The sequence below is a fragment of the Puma concolor genome, chromosome A1, assembly GCF_028749965.1.
Source record: "Puma concolor isolate L17-30 chromosome A1, mPumCon1.1.hap2, whole genome shotgun sequence".
Classification (NCBI taxonomy): domain Eukaryota; kingdom Metazoa; phylum Chordata; class Mammalia; order Carnivora; family Felidae; genus Puma; species Puma concolor.
In genome coordinates this window covers 118,511,460-118,527,807 of record NC_141667.1, presented here as the reverse complement: position 1 = coordinate 118,527,807, position 16,348 = coordinate 118,511,460, and the positions used below count along the sequence as shown (strand labels likewise).

The 16,348-nt window shown below is 44.6% G+C and overlaps 1 protein-coding gene across 10 annotated transcripts in view; it reads right to left on the bottom strand.

Annotated features, from left to right (window-relative positions):
* PPP2R2B (protein phosphatase 2 regulatory subunit Bbeta) overlaps positions 1 to 16,348 on the bottom strand; it is a 462,912-nt gene that overhangs the window by 262,479 nt on the left and 184,085 nt on the right. For 3 of the 10 annotated variants that reach the window (XM_086701128.1, XM_025924130.2, XM_086701151.1), the window contains one exon: positions 10,476 to 10,669. The exons of 4 other annotated variants lie outside the window; for them this stretch is intronic. In XM_086701128.1, coding sequence (XP_086557254.1) covers positions 10,476 to 10,669 — 194 coding nt within the window. Of the gene's footprint in view, positions 1 to 10,475; positions 11,246 to 16,348 lie in introns of those variants that run through there. 3 more of the 10 variants (XM_086701114.1, XM_086701134.1, XM_086701157.1) reach the window with 3 other exon arrangements.

Genomic DNA, 16,348 nt, shown 5'->3' with positions numbered 1-16,348 from the left:
CCCATCAGTTCCTACAGCCAAGCCTGGAGTTCCGGGGCCATTTAAAGCCTAAGCCTGTGTCCCCCACACTGTTGAGCACAATGTCTCAACAGACTCAAGAGATCTAAATGACACCGTGGGTCAATACAAAGTGCATCACAGAAACTTAGAGCCACAAAAATCTACGGGGAGCATGCCACCCCTCCCCCATTTTCAGCCTCACTTCAGGAGATTAGGAAACGGAAGCCCACAGAGTATAAGTAACTAATTTTGACAGCAGGACTGGGAATAACACCCAGGTCTTCTGATGTGCATTCCACATCACTGCATACGATGCTTCTAATGTTCCCTCTGTTTATTTTCAAAATCTTGATAATAATTGGACCCTGTGTATTGGTACTGATTCAAAATAGTATTTCTTTAGAAGAATGAATGACCTTTCCCCTGTGTCAACATCATAACTTCTGTTTTAAACAGGTGTGTCCAGGGGTGCCTGGGTGGCTCAATTGGTTGAGTGTCCGACTCTTGATTTTGGCTCAGGTCAAGATCTCGTAGTCGTGATATCAAGCCCTGCCTTGGGCTCCACACTGAGCATGGAGCTGCTTGGGATTCTCTCTCTCCCTCTCTCTCCCTGGCTCACACTCTCTCAAAAGAAATCAATAACCATTAAAAAATTATAAACAGGTGTATCCATACACCACAATGATGGACGCAGAAGTGACTTCTGTTCTGCCACTTACTAGAGGGTGACCTTGGACAAGCAATAATCTCATTCTGCTTCAACTTTTTACTTAAAGGGGTCTAAGGACAGTACCAACCTATAGACTTCTGAGTACTAAACAAGAAAAATACTATAAAACTTCAAGTTTGTTCCTGGCACATAGCAAGCCATCCACAACTGCCACCAATCAAACTTATTCTTTATTAACACTCAAATTCAAAATCGTTATAGAATATACAGTGCTGTGCACATGTAAGTAGATAGGACAGCTATTCCCATTTTCTACATTAGGAAATTCAAGCTCACAAGGTTACATGGCTTACCCAAGGTTTACCAGAGAAGAAGTGAAGGGCCAGAGATTCCTTCTTTGCTTATTCTTTGCTGAGGAATAGGAACCAACATTTTGGCTTTCAAGATGGTAAAGTCATTATATGCTAACTAATTTGGATGTAAATTTAAAAAAATAAAATTTTAAAAAAAGATGGTAAAGTCAGGAAGATTCAAAGAGAACCTTTGAACACAAACAGTATATAGACAGATCGAGAGTCACCACAGCATAGTATGTAATATAAAGAGTAAAAATAACTTTCCATCCTTCCACAAGGGAACTACTAAATCAACTATGATACAGTCATACCACAGGGCACTATGTAGCCATTAAAAAGAACAAGGCCAGTGTAGCTGTCCTGACATGGAAAGATCTTTCAGATAGATCTCTGAGTGGGAGAATAAACAAAGTGTAAACAGAACAAGCAGTATGCATTCAGTTATGCAAACAGACAACCCCTCTCCCAGTGTACATGTGCATATGTATATTTAAATTTATGAAAATACATACAAAGGGGGCCATTCTTGACTATTCACAGTGCTAACTCTGGGCAGGGAAGTGGAATGAGTGTGGGGATAGAGGGTGATTCATGCTGTGCTTTGTCTACTGCCTTTTTAAAAAAATATATTTGTTTTAAGTTTAAACTTTTTTAATGTTTGTTTGTTTGTTTATTTATTTATTTATTTATTTATTTATTTATTTATTTATTTTTCAACGTTTATTTATTTTTGGGACAGAGAGAGACAGAGCATGAACGGGCGAGGGGCAGAGAGAGAGGGAGACACAGAATCGGAAACAGGCTCCAGGCTCTGAGCCATCAGCCCAGAGCCCGACGCGGGGCTCGAACTCACGGACCGTGAGATCGTGACCTGGTTGAAGTGGGACGCTTAACCGACTGCGCCACCCAGGCGCCCCATAATGTTTATTTATTTTTGAGAGTGAGAGCGAGAGCAAGAGAGAGAGCACATGAGCAGGGGAGGGGTGGAGAGAGAGAGGGAGACACAGAATCCGAAGCAGGCTCCAGGCTCTGAGCTGTCAGCACAGAGCCTGACACTGGGCTTGAACTCACAGACCGCCAGATTGTGACCTGAGCCGAAACCAAGAGTCAGACACTTAACCAACTGAGACACCCCGGCACCCCTTAAAGATTTAAAAAAATTTTTTTAGGTAATCTCTACACTCAACATGGTGCTCAAACCTACAGCTCCCCAAGATCAAGAGTCACATGTTCTACTCACTAAGCCAGCCAGGTGCCCCTGCTTTGTCTACTTCTGTAATGCTGGAATCCTTTCAAATAAGAAGGCACATATGTATTATTTGCCTGATTAATATAAAGACACAGAAGAGAATGTCAATGACAAGAACACCAGTGTTGTAAACCATCCGACCTCCTAACGTGGGTGTCTCTGGCCCCAGCTTGACTTCCGCAAACTTAAAGGAGCAATGTTACTCTCCTCAAATTTCTTATATAGCTCTCCTCTTCGGCACAACACCTCCTGTTAATATTTTGTACTTAAGGATCCAAGTTTTGTCTTTCAGACCACCTACGAGTGCTCAGCATCTTGCTGCCGACGTAGTCTCCACGAGAACTGTTTAGAGCTTGTCCACCCTCCACATCTTTATGTGTCTGCTGAGGGTCCCAGAGATGAGCCCCTACATTAAGTGGAGGAGGTGGCCTGCCATTCTGTGATGACTTCAGGCCCATTACTGAATGGATTCACAGCAGTGCAATCAGAAATGCATATGCAGGAGGCGGCTGCCAGTCCCCCAGCATCAAGCTTAGCACAGGTAAGGTATTCTTTGGCACGTGCCTTCTAGAAGACTCTCCTTTCTGGGCTTAAAATCCTGCCCTCTGAGGTTCCTCCGGACCCTTAGATACCATGCGTTGCTCTGCCCCTTGCCCACAGAGGCCCCTTCATTTCTCTACATTTGCTGTAAGCAATCAGGTCTCTTTCTTCTGAAGCAAAGAACTGAGAGTCTGACTCCCCCTCTGCACACCTATCCTTTTCTGTTACCATGACCCCTTGTCCAACATGAATACGGATTAGTTTTCTGTGGATTTCACACATGGAGATCCTACCATCATCATTCCCCACTCTTTCCACAGTGAACTTGCAACAGAAGAATTCAAGGGCTCCTGGATTATTCCAGACAAAATTCCTAGAGGTCTCGTAAAAACAATTTGCTTCCGATGCAATAGTTGTGTCAGATTTGGTCTTTTCTATTTTTTTAAAATTTTTTGAAAGTTTTACTTTTACTTTTGAGAGAGAGAAAGAGAAAGAGACAGAGAGAAACAGAGTGCAAGAGGGAGAAGGAGACATAGAATCCAAAGCAAGCTCCAGGCTCTGAGCTGTCAGTACAGAGTCTGATGCAGGGCTCGAACCCATGAACCACGAGATCATGACCTGAGCTGAGTAGGATGCTCAACCAACTGAGCCATCCAAGCACTCCAGATCTGGTCTGTTCTGATTTCCAGCCCAATTCTAGAGTTCTACTGGAAAGGCAAAAGAAGGCAAATTGGTGGTAAAGATAACAAGTTTGGTGAAAGCAATATGACTAATGGAGGATGAGGCAAATAGCATAGGTGAGCCTGTCTGGCCAAAAACAAGGCCCCAGACACCTCCACATTTATATGCAAAGGACAACTGCCATCAACAGCTGCCTCTATCCATTCCTTTTGCTGCCTTAGCCAACTATAGGAATTGCCACCAGTTCTGGAGAATGGGTGTCCAGAAGGCCCAGTGGAGCTATCCCAGCACAACCTGGGAACTGCATTATTAACATCCTACACTAGGGGTGAGGGACATGGAGAAGGGTATTAAAACCCACCTAATTCTTACAATTTGCGCAATTCCATAAATATTTTCCTTCTTTCCTTACAGAGTAGAATACAACTAGAAGAGATGATCGGCTAAGGACTCTGACACAAGGTAGAGGAGTTCAACTTCCTCCCTGTGGGATAATGGAGAAGACCCAGACATGTGCACTGCCCTCCTAGAAAAAGATGAGACAAGTCAATCTAGCGGCACTGAACATGTACCATGGGGATATATGTCAAAGAGAGAGTATAACCTTCATTTCCCTTCCTAAAATCCTGACCACAGGCAGTAGGGGTGGGCCAAGAGTACATGCCTCAAGTCCAGGAAATCATGGCAGCCAATCTGGTTCTACCACTTACAAGTATGTGACCTTACACAAGTTTCTGGGGTTCTCCAAAGCTCAAAATCCCTTATTCTGAAAAATGAGGCTAATGCAACCCTTCTCTTATGGCTGTTCAAAGAGATTAAATGAGTTAACACATGAGAAAACACCTAGGAAAATGCCTGGAATGGACAGCACGTGAGAAACCTCAGTTCTCTCCCCTCAGCTAAGTGCTGAAATTAGACTCTTAGTTTCTTCATAAATGCAAATGCCAGAGTCTAGGAATGTCAGTCTACAGCTGTGCTCTTTTCATTGAGCCTTACCAATATTTTGACAGGACTAGCCTAATATTATTCACCCCAGGTTCATTGGCATGTTTCTGACCAGCCCTCATAAAGGGCTTGAGATTGCCCCTGGGGACCTGGATGCTAATAATGAATACTTGCTAGTGATTTTCAATGCACTCTGGTTATTATATTTGGTAGCAGAACATTTCCCATCCCCAGAAAGGTCATTTACAATAGTATAAGGCAGCTTCTTTCCACGTTCCATTTCAGATTTTTCCGAGAATGGCAGAGAACTCAAACATTCATCCATATGCATTGGAAATACTGTTCTGATCTGGCATTTGCATACAAATATCAAAGCAACTTAAGGAACTACAAGGCAGCTTTCCATCATGGGACACCACCTTCTTTTAATTTTTAGTGCCTTCATATCAAAAGCCATTTTCATGTACCTTCCTCGTTGTATTCACCTTCGCTTCCCTCTTGATCATGTGTGAAATGGCGGTGGGGTGGAGGAAGCAGGGACTATTAGTTTCTCACCTTTAGCCTGAGGTTCCTCCAAAGCTAAGACATATCAGAGATCACACAGATCTCATTCAAGTTTGGAGACCCTCTAAACTCAACTCACCCTAGACTGGACTCTTCTCATGCCACCACATTGAGAAATGACCATAGAGTGTTATTTGAGTAATTTCAGTGTGCGGTTAATGGTGTTTACACCAAGGCATTCCCTTGTGAGGCCCTTTTTGTTACAATTTATACCAAGACAAGATAATCATCCTTGTTGGCTCAAATTCTGCCCTGGTGTGCTCTTCTCCTAGGCATCACATCTATTCACATGGTTTTAAATACTTTCAATATGCTGTAGACATCCCAATTATACATCGTCCCCATCTTTCTTCTGAGCTTTAGACCCAGATATCCAATGGCTTGAGAGTATCACTCTGAGGCTAAATGTCTCACACCAATTACCAAAGTCTTTTTTCCAGTGTCAGTAAAAAGGCCCATTATGCGTCCATTGTCATGGCAAAGTCCTAAAGTTGTCCTTGACACTCATCCCCATTTACTTCTCTATCTCCACCGAATCACACCAAGTAAGTCCTATCCATTCTTCTTCTACAGTGTATCAAAGTCATCTAATTCTCTCCATCTCTACTGCTGCCACTATCCTAGAGTACAGCTGTGGCGTCCCAATTATTTCTTTCACTCCTATTCATTTCCTACCCAGCCCTCTGACCCCACCCTGCATAGCAGCTAGAGGGAGCTTTGAAAAAAAACAAACCTGATCATATTTCCCCCTTGATCAAAATCCTTTAATGGCTTTCGATCCATCTTTGGATAAAGTCCAAACTCCTTATGGTCAAGGCTCAATGCGATCTGGTCTCTGAATACCTCTCCAGTCTCTCTTTTGTAACATTTTATTATGAATATTTTCAAACCGACATCAAACTTGGAAAAAAAATTTACAGTGGCTATCCATTGACAGACCACCTCAATTTTACCATTAACATTTCATACTTGCTATATCATATATCTATCCATTCATCCATCCCTCTATCCTAGCATGGATCTTTCCTGGTTTTGGTGCATTCAAAGTAAGCTGCAGGCTTTGGTCTCGTTTTCATTGCTGCTTCCTCTTGTTCCCTATATTCTAGCCACAGGCAGCCTTCTAGTCTTTCAATCCGTCAGACTATTTCATATCTCTGGGCCTGGTACCTATTATCTCTTCTAACTCCAGTCTTTAGCTCTTGTTAATGCCTGACTTATTCTTTAGTTCTCAACTTAAAACTTCCTCTGAGGAGCCTCCCCTAGTCCCCCAAACTAAATTAGATCCACCTTCCTGCGTTTTATATGATCTCAAAGCATGTTATGCTTTTTCTATCACTTATCACAATTGGTAACTATGTATTTATTTGCAAAAATATTTAATGTCTGCCTCCTGCACCAGACTAATATCATGTCTGTATTGGACCATGCTGGATCACCTGTGCAGACAGTCAACTATGTTTGTGGAAGAAATTACAGGCAGAATTAATGAATAATTATATAATAATACATAATAATAAAAAATACATGAAATAAGTAAATTTGTTCTTCTTTTACAATGTGTCAACAATACAGGTTTTGAAAGGCCTCTTAGAGAAGATGGAACTTATTAGCTGCCAGAATACAACCAGCAAGTACATTAAAACAAATTACTCAACGGCAAGATCCATGGGGGGCACTTGAATTGAGAAGAGACTGGTGGGTTTTAGTGACTTCTCTGCCATTTCCACTAGCCATTACCCTCAGGATCATCCCAAATCAACACACAAACCAAGGAAAAAGTGTGTTTGCTATGCAAATATAGCTATAACGTATTGAGAACATTTACGGAGGTCTAGCACTAATGGTATTTAGTGCTTTCCCTGTATTAATTTTTTTTCCTATGGCATAGGTTCTATTGTTATTCCCATTTTACAGCTAAGGAAACTGAGAACAGAATAATTTTAAAACGTGTTCTCTGACTTCCTCTTCTAACCAGATTGCCATTTCTGTAAACTCACCTATAAAAAAATATTTATTCTATCTGTGGCCCAGTGTCAGAGTACGAAAATTAATGTAGATAACTCTCAAAATGCCCTAATGAAGAAAGGGTTTTAGCCAGTTCTAACAAGTCTGAAAAGAAAGAAAGAAATCCACATATAGATCAGAGAGATTTGAGAGATGAAGCCTTGGTTAGGAAACCCAGAGTTCCATATCTGAAACAAAACAAAACAAAACAGTAAAAACACTGTGTTGACTTTATTTTTGTAGTCATTCCAACCCCACTTTTCCTCACATATAATCCCATATACACACATTCAAATGATCCTTGCCAAGAATTTTACACCAGATGGGAACACAATTTACATACAACGATAAAACCATTGTGGTCTTCTCATAACAGGAGGTAATGGGTGAAGGAAAGAAAATGAGGCAGTGCAGAATTTCCTCATGGAGGCGCATATGCCTAAAAAGGGTCTTGAGTTTGAAGACAAGCTTTCTGCTCATCTGTGTGACCCTCACAAATGAGTACCATCTGTGGGCCTCAGTTGCCCAGTTTCCTTATTTGAAAATGTTAATAGCATCTACTTAGCAGGACTTGGAGATATTGAAATGCTCTATTTAAAAAGCTCAGCAAGTGCACTGAAAATAGAAGATGCTCAAAGATGTTAACTTTAAAAAGGGAAAAAAGACAGAGGAAGATTGGTGAGGGTGGTAACTTTGATGCCCAGAATAAAAGAGTCATAGGAAATATCTTTAATAAAAACACATCATGCAATCTTTTTTCTTCCCCATGGGAGGGAGGGGAGGGAGGGGAGGGAGGGAGGGAAGAGAGGGAGGGAGGGAGAGAGACAGAGAGGGAGGAGGGAGAGAGAGAGAAAATAAGAGGGGAGAGCTGGGGTAAAAGTGTCCTTTAGCATTTGCATTGCTCTTAGCTGGCGGAACTTGCCCGCAGCTACCACTTACAATGCAAATTGAGCTTAGAGTCCTTCACACTAACTACACAGCAAAAACCTTTCAGCTTTAAATAGAATACTGCAGTGTGGAATGATCTGAGCAAAGCAAAGAAAAATTCAGAGATAAATGTGAAGGAGATTTTGGAGGAAAAGAAAAAAAAAACAAAAACCCACCAAACCCTGACATATCTGGCTAGGTAGGAAAATGCCAAAATATTAAAGAAGACAAAAGAAAAGCGAAGTCCATAGAAGGACCCAGAAACTAAGGTCAGATTATGGAGGCAGTGGATTTAAGTTAATAAAGGAGGAAGGAACTTTGGGGGCAAGCCCTCAACTAACAGGATTTGAACAAAGACTATTTTGATCTGGTGGTCTTTCCTGGTGTACTTGGCACTTCCAAGGTATTCATCAGAAGACAAGGATGGACTATCCCCCCTCTGGCCAGCACCACTGCATGAATGGTCCCTAAAATGAATAGATGAAGACCACATCTATTGAGAAAAGAGAACTTCCCTCTCTACCCAACTTCTGCCATTTACATTTTCCAAGTTCCATTTTTTTTTTCTTACCAGACTTTCACTAAGATCAAGAAACCTGAAGGTTTACTGTGAAATAAAGGTTTTGTTTAGTTTTCATTGTTACGTGTGTGTGATAGAATTTCCTGAGAGATTGATTTAGAAACATTTGAGAGAGCTCTTTGCTATAAACTCATGCCTCAGTTTTGACTATATGAACCCAGATATTTTAACCAGAATCAGAGTTCCCCAAAACACCATAAAATAAGAACAGAGATTAGGTAATATCTAAGGCCCTGAAAGCACTAAGATGATACTCCTATCATGGCCCTATACACACGGCCCCAATTTGCCCATCTTCCCAGCTCAGTAAGTTTCCTGTGTCGGCACTTAGAGGCATAATACAACACAAGAAAATACGAAGACAGCCCTCTTTCTTTGTTGTCACAAACAGAAAGAAACATCCCCCCCCCAAAAACCAATAGACCCAAGGCCAACTTCTGTCTTGGATAACATGCTCAGACACACAGCAAGTCCTAATCTACCTGGTAAATAAGTCAGTGACAAAGCACTTAAGACTGAGAAAGAACATCTTAGAGCCACCTTGTCAGCCTGCAAATAACAAGAATCAGCGAGTATGGTGGTTGTATGGGGGAGGGACAGGCTGAACATCTTAAAAGCCATCTCTAAGCTCCTGAATGCCAGAGCACATACAAGTCTGCTTAATCTGTCTAGCACCATGGACATATTAGGCTGGATGCTTTCCAATAATGATGATGAATGGAGAATATATTTCAACAGCACTGGGCATTCTTTTTAATCTAAAATTTACAGAGATGTTTATGGACGATGCCACCTTTGCCCCCACATTGTGTGCTTCTTTATTTCTTTCAGAGTTTGAACTCCTTTCCTACCCCATCCCCATCACATTTTTCCTGGGAGTATTGATCTGATTAAGTATTATAGAAAATTTAGTATCCAAGGATAACAAGAATCATCTTAAATTAACATACCTTGCTACATTTTCCTAAAGCCCCTTCACACACGTTTTCTCACGTGGATATTACAACGTGATAATGCAACACTTTCTATGCGCGGTTAAGGAAAGGGCCTACAGGTAGAAAATGAAACCGAAGACGTAAAAGTTTGGGCATTTGGGGGGAAAAAATGCCTCTACTCTCTATTCACACACAAAAGGCAGAATGAGATTCCACCTGCTGACTTTCCGTGCCTGCCTGCTAATGCCAGAACACGCTGAGAAAGAGAGAGAGAGAGAGAGAGAGAGACGACAATTTCACCTCTTGGCAAAGCTCAGCTTACTGAACCCTCTTGCTTTCTGCTGGCTGTTGATTCAGCAGAAACTACTGCTGCAGAATTCATAATGGTGATTTTAAAGGCCCCACTGATCGCATTGCTCGCCCCACGTGTCGGACTCGTTCGCTCGCTGCTGGAAAGCGGTCTCCCCAGCTACCTTTTTAGTTCTTGCTAATGCACCTCCAAGGGGAGAGGGGCTCGCCCCTTTGCAAAAGGCCCTTTAAGCTTCTGATTGTCTGAGCAGGTAACCCGGCCGGAGAGAGAGACGGGCAGGAAATGAAACCATGCCCTCCCTGCAGCCACCGAGAGACACAACATCATTCCGCTCAGGGAGGGGAAGACCTACGATCCTTCCGGGCCCCTTCCTCGTCTCCCCCGCAAGACTCCGGCAAACATCTCGGGGGAGGGGTTATCTGCCTTCAGGGGGTCATTTTTCCAGTCGGGAGCCCCACCCTGAAAAGCCTAATCCCCGAGGGCCATTTTAACTCCCGTGGGCGCCGGGTCCACCTGCTGCTGAACGCCGGGCTCGTCTCGCGGAGCCCGGATGGATGTGGGGCGCACCGGCCGCTGCCCCCACGGGCCGAGCCCCCGCCCCAGCCCCGGGCCCGGAGGAGTCTCCGCCGCTCGGCGCCCAGCTGCCCGCCGAGCCCGGCGATCCGCAACTTGCGCCCCGGCCCCAGCGGCGGAATGCGGCGGGGCTGGCGTTACCTTCGGTCGCATAGCTGTGGTCGCGCAGGAAACTGTTGTTGATTTTGCGGGTATCAATGTCCTCCTCCATTGACAGCAGGCTTACTTGCGTGGGAACCAGAAGCCGGCAGACAAGTATCCATGATCCCTCCCCGCAGCCAGTCTCACAGGAGAGGGGGGCAGGGGAGCCGGTGGGACTGCACCATGGTCCGAGCCTGAGGAGGAGACGGGGAGGCGGAGAGAAAAAAAATAAAAACCCGGCAATGGAGCTGTCACCTCCTCCACTCGGGATCTCCGAGGCTGCGGCGGCTCCTCCCGCGGTGCGCTCACTCCAGCTCCAATTCCCAGCGAGGATGCTGCGCCCGGCTCCGCTGCCGCCGGGTGCCAAGATGCGCCGTGCCCCGAGGGGTCCGGGCCCGCCCGCCGCCCGGGAGGCGCTCACAAGCGGGGCTGGGGAGATGCCCAACAGGTTCCCCACGTTGGCAGCCGCTCCAAAATGCAAAAAAGGTCCCTCCTCCCCCTGGGAGAGCGGGCGGCCGCGACAAAATGGTGCCTTTCTGGACCCGAGCTGCAGTGGCGAGACGGCAGGGGCCGGATTCGGGCTGGCCCGGCCCGGAGCAGGGTGCCGGTCCCACGGGAGGGCGGCTCCGGCCGGCGGGGGTGAGGAAGGCGGCGGGGAGCTGGGCAGGGCGCTGCGGCCGGCGCCAGCGCACTCGCCCTCACACCCACACGCGCGCACTCGCAGCCGCTGCCGCTGCTGCAGGAGGAGGCTGGAGGCGGCTGGTGCATTAAAGGCGAGGCTCCTCCCAACCGCGTCAGCAGCCCCAGGACTCTTCCCCAGCCGCGCTGGTGGCCGAGGCAGAGGCTGCGGCTGCTCTCTGCTGCAGTGGGGCGCACGCAGCCGCGAACCGGCACCTGGGCAGCAAAGCAGCGAGCTGGCGGGTTCACGTGAAAACCAGAGACGCGCTCCGGCAACCGCCCTCCTCCGGCGCCACGCAGCCAAGGGCGGCGTTTTTCTTTAGCCCCCGGAGTCCCCCGCTCGCTGCCGTGCTCCGGACACCTGCGCTTCAGCACCGCAGAGAGAAGTAGGTCCCTCTTGGGTAGGCAGGGAGATTGCATCCAGGTCCCTTTCTGCTCACCCCTGTGCGAGGTCTGCGGTGCCTCAATCAAGTTAAAGGGCGAGGCCTGGGGTTGGAAGCCTCGGCGAGGAGAGAATGGGAAGAAGGGCTGCCATGGCTTAATTGAAGCCTCCTGTGCTAGGAATAGAAAGCGGGGCAGGGGCCAGAACTTTTCTGCCACCACGTCCGACTTCCCCATTCCAAACAGAGTCAACACCCGCTTCTAACTGTGGGCGTCGGTGTCCACACAGGCAGAGGGAAGCAGAGGGCTGACTTACGAAGCTAGCCAACACAGTCACTCTGGAAAAGTCCACCTTCCCTAGCCCTTTGCGCTTTGTTTTGGACAAACGCTGCAGGCCCGGCTGTAGGTCTTGCTTGTGAACAAGGCACAACCCTGCAGGAACCGCTCATATTTGCTCCCAACACGGAAGGTGCCTTGGGGCCTGTGCCCACAGAGAGCCACTGCTACCCTGAGGGGACTTCGAGGATCCAATTAATACAAAAAAAGAGGCCTGCCTCCCTGCTTCACCTAGGAGGAAAATGCAAAATTCCCCACCTTCCCCCCACCACCCTCTCCCCCACGTTTTCGAAAATTACAAAACCTGTACTTGAAAGAAAATTTGATCACTACTGTTATGAAACCAGTAAACATCACGAACATCACAGCTTCGTAAAGCCAAACTGGAAAAGAAATTTGCCCATTTTTCCACTTGTAGAAGGTATTTGTTTCAGTGGGTGTCGCTGCAGGAAGAGACATCAGCAAACGTCTTGCTCAGTTAAACTCCACAAGTTGAGCTAGATGAGCCCAGAGGGACCTGTGAGTTAATTATATACATACAATGCTTCGGCTCACACAATTTAGGAAGTATTTGCAGTTTAAAAAAATGGGAAAACAAGTTTTTAACCGAGGTTGGGAATCGCCATTAGATTTCCACAGAGAGTGGATGCTTCCGGCAGATGGAAAATGGCACCGTCCCCATCTCCAGAAAGCCAGATGAAGAAGAGAGTAGAAATATTCTTTGATGTAATTTTTAAGGGAAGTTCAGCTTACGATGGATTTCATTTTTTTTTCTTTTTTTTTTTTTTTTGGATTTCATTTTATGCTCGTCTGGTGGCTAAGCCTCACAGAATTGTTTGACTACTTGTTCACATTTCACAAATGAAATTCCAGTAACAAATTTAACCCACCACTTCAGCCTCAACTCATGGTTGGTTCCTCCACATGATGAACTGGACCCATCACCAGGTCTCTGGTGGTCGGCTCATCTGCAGTTACACAGTTCAGCTTCTCTTGCCGATCAGCGTTATGGGGAAGGGGCAGGCAGAGGTGGGAAAACGCTAAGTTCCTCTCAAAGTGGTAAGAAGACAGTGTGCCTTCTGTTGAAATGACTTAAAGGTGTGACAGGAGACCTTGGGACAGTATTTGCAAGTTCTCCCCTTATCTTCCTGGAATGTGGGCTACCTTGGAACAGAGCTGCATGATGAACTGGGTAGGCCCACTGGCCAGATTTGTGCTTGAGTAATTTTCCACTCTAACCAATGGGAGAAATATCCCCTGCATAGATGAAGCTTCCTTTTCATGTTTCCAGCAAAATACCTCCTCTATTTATTCAACGATCCCGGAAAAACAGAGAGATCTCCATGGATTAAGTTGACTCCAACATTTCAACTTTGTGGACCACTCTTTTCTCCCATGATCAATGGAGACTAGACCCTGGCTCAAAACCAAAAGGACTGTTGGCTTTGTGCTTGAACACAATGATGTGTGGTAAAGGAGGTAACGGTAAAGGTAAGGTAAAGAAGCCCCGTACAATCCTGTGGTGGTAAGAGGACAGTATAGACCATTTCTCAGAAGACCTGCTGAACTTTCTAGTCCTCCAATATGTCAAATTCTTTCCACAAGCTTTTGAAAGTTGCACATGCCATTCCCTAAGCTCCTTCCTCATGTTCTTGGCATTCTCCAGCATGTCAGCTGAACTGTCCTTACTTCACTGAGGCGTTACATGACCAGACCACAGTCTCTTCCTCAGGTATTTTCGGTCTCTACATCTTTTTATATTTTTTGGTGGAAGGTGGGGGGGGGGGGGGGGTGAGTCTTCCTCATGGATCACCACATTCTGTAATAGTTGTTTCCTCATTATTATCAACCGTTCCTAATATATCTCCTATATTAAATGTCTGGTGCTTAGTAGGTGCTCCATTATATTTGCTGGATGGATGTAAATAAATATTTCTTCAGTGAATTAATTATGGAATTTCTCCAGTTCAGCAAATATTGTAATATTTAGGTTTTATAGCTCAATCCTTATTAAAATTCTTGCAAAACCAAACCAAAACAAACAACACCCAACAACAAAACCTGTTGTGAGGCAGTAATCTTCTACTCTAGTAAGTCCTATTCCAATGGAAGTAATTGTCCTACCCATTCTTATATGTATACGGACCAAAAATATTTACTGAGCAATATATGGGGATAAAGTTAAAACAAAACAGTCCCTTTCTTCACAGAACTGAAATTCTTTCATCCGATCTTAAAACATGAGCTTTCTTAGAGATGCAACAAATGCGTTATCAATCAACAGACTATAGCATAATGTTAAGTGCTGAGGCTCTGATATCAAGCAAAGCTGATGAGTCTCTGGCACTTATTATTGTGTCCTTGAGTAAGTTACAAATTTCCCCTAAGGTATTTTTTAAACCTCTAAATTAGGGAGAAAAAGGGTATCTACCTCATGGAGTTACTGTGAGGATTTAATGAGATCGTGGACTGAATGATCTTGGAAAGAACATACTGTTGTTACTTGTTGGATATTTACAATCATCCCACCATCAGTAAGGAACAAATAGAAAAGCACCCACTGTCTCAGCCACTAGAATGGGACTATATCAGCCATATCCACGCATAAAATATATAGTCAGTCGGCTGTCATGGAACTTAGTGTCTAATTTACAGTTTATGTAAAGGGAGCCATAAGCTACAAAAGGGGCAGAAGACACTTTGAAAGGCTGACTGAATTCACAAAAAAGGCCCGTTACAAATACACAGGCTTCTTAGATTACACAATTCGGCATCAGGGCATGTAGACACGTTCTTTTTTTTTTCTCACCCTTGTCATGGCCCCCCTCCCCCAACACTGTCATATACCCTCACCCCGGTTAGGTTAGTGCTGCCTTACACTGAAACCTTTCAGGTCATCCTGTCCAATTAACACAATAAATATCTACAATTTTATTAAAACCTCTGACCTAAGCCAGTCTGGAGATTCTTAATAGAGGCTTTAGGTGTCAGGCAGTCCTGGTTTATCCCAGCTCAGGCATTTATAAATTTCATGACCTTTGGCAAGTAATTTAACATCTCTGTTCCTCTGTATTTGCAAAATAGAAGAAAATAATAGAAACTCCTTCACAGGGTTGTTGAGTTGCTGTACAGACAGCCTAACTGCTTAGGGCTGAGATGCCACTTCTCCCTCCTAGTGGCTCCTGGGGGTCTCTGTCAGCACAGAATTGGAGAGATGCACTAAAGGGCATCATTTAACTGAACAAAAGTGACTTAGAGACCTGAGTTTCACTACCTATCAATCCGTCTTAATGAACAACTAGAAACTGGGTATAGGAAATTTTACCATCTTGCAAAAAGCCCTCTATAAGCCACAAAGTCCTTTGGAATTGGGATTACCCTATATACGTGCAGACCTAATCACGTTTCTCTGTTGTGGAATTGTACAAAATCCCTCTCTAGGATCAATAAGCACCGAGTATTCAACTCTCTGTCTCAGGTGGCTTATATGTTGATTGTCCAGTGGGTAACCTCCTGAGCTTCTAGTGAGGTTTATAATTCCTTTTTGTGCATGCTACCATAGGTAAGAACACCACATAAGGGAACCTTTGATATGGCATTTAACCTAGGAAAAGAAAGCAAAACATTTTGCTCTAAAAATGTATTAAATCTAGATTCTGGATACTTAATGGATTTCACAGAGTAAAATGTTCCTTCAGTTATCCAAGTGGAGTAATTTATGCAAATAAACAGTGGCATGCTGGAACCGCTACGTACTGGCTATTGAGAGCCGAATGGGCCGATTACACACATCTGTTTCCAGCTCTGCTGTGAGGGACATCATGTTGGTAGCTTAAAATCTGAAATCTGCCTTGGTGGGATATTTGTATTGTGGAAATTAAAAAAAAAACAACATATATAAATCAGGGCTTTGGGTTTTTTGTTGTTTGCTTTGAGAGCTGATTGTTAACCATTTACCAGCACACTAATAGCAACGCAGTACTCGCTGATATATCTTCCTGCCCATCCCTGCCATCTACACAAAGTTCCTTCCAATTCTCAATACTAAATCTCCCAATCTGTGTCAAATTCCAGAGCATCCCACCACGCAGCCAAACTTGAGCCATAATGCTAAATGTCTTAAAATCCTACCTTTACTGTGAAGATTTCCCATATCCATCAGAGGAAACGGAAGCCTTTGAGTGATTCTCCCCAGGCTGGATATGCAATTGGAAGAGGCTGCCCCTATAAGGGACCTGACCACATAAGCAACGTCAGGTGCACGCCCATTCTCAATGAATCATCCTTTTCTACTGTTCAAGCTCCACTGCCTCCTTACTTTGGACCTGGATTTGCCTAAATGCAAAACAGAAACATCCATTCTGCCTGGTTTCATTGATAACTCTTCAACATGTCTCATTAGGATATTAACACAATGGGAGAAGAGGAACAAAAATCCAAGAGCCCAGATCTGAGAGGATGAGACCTGATATCCTCTT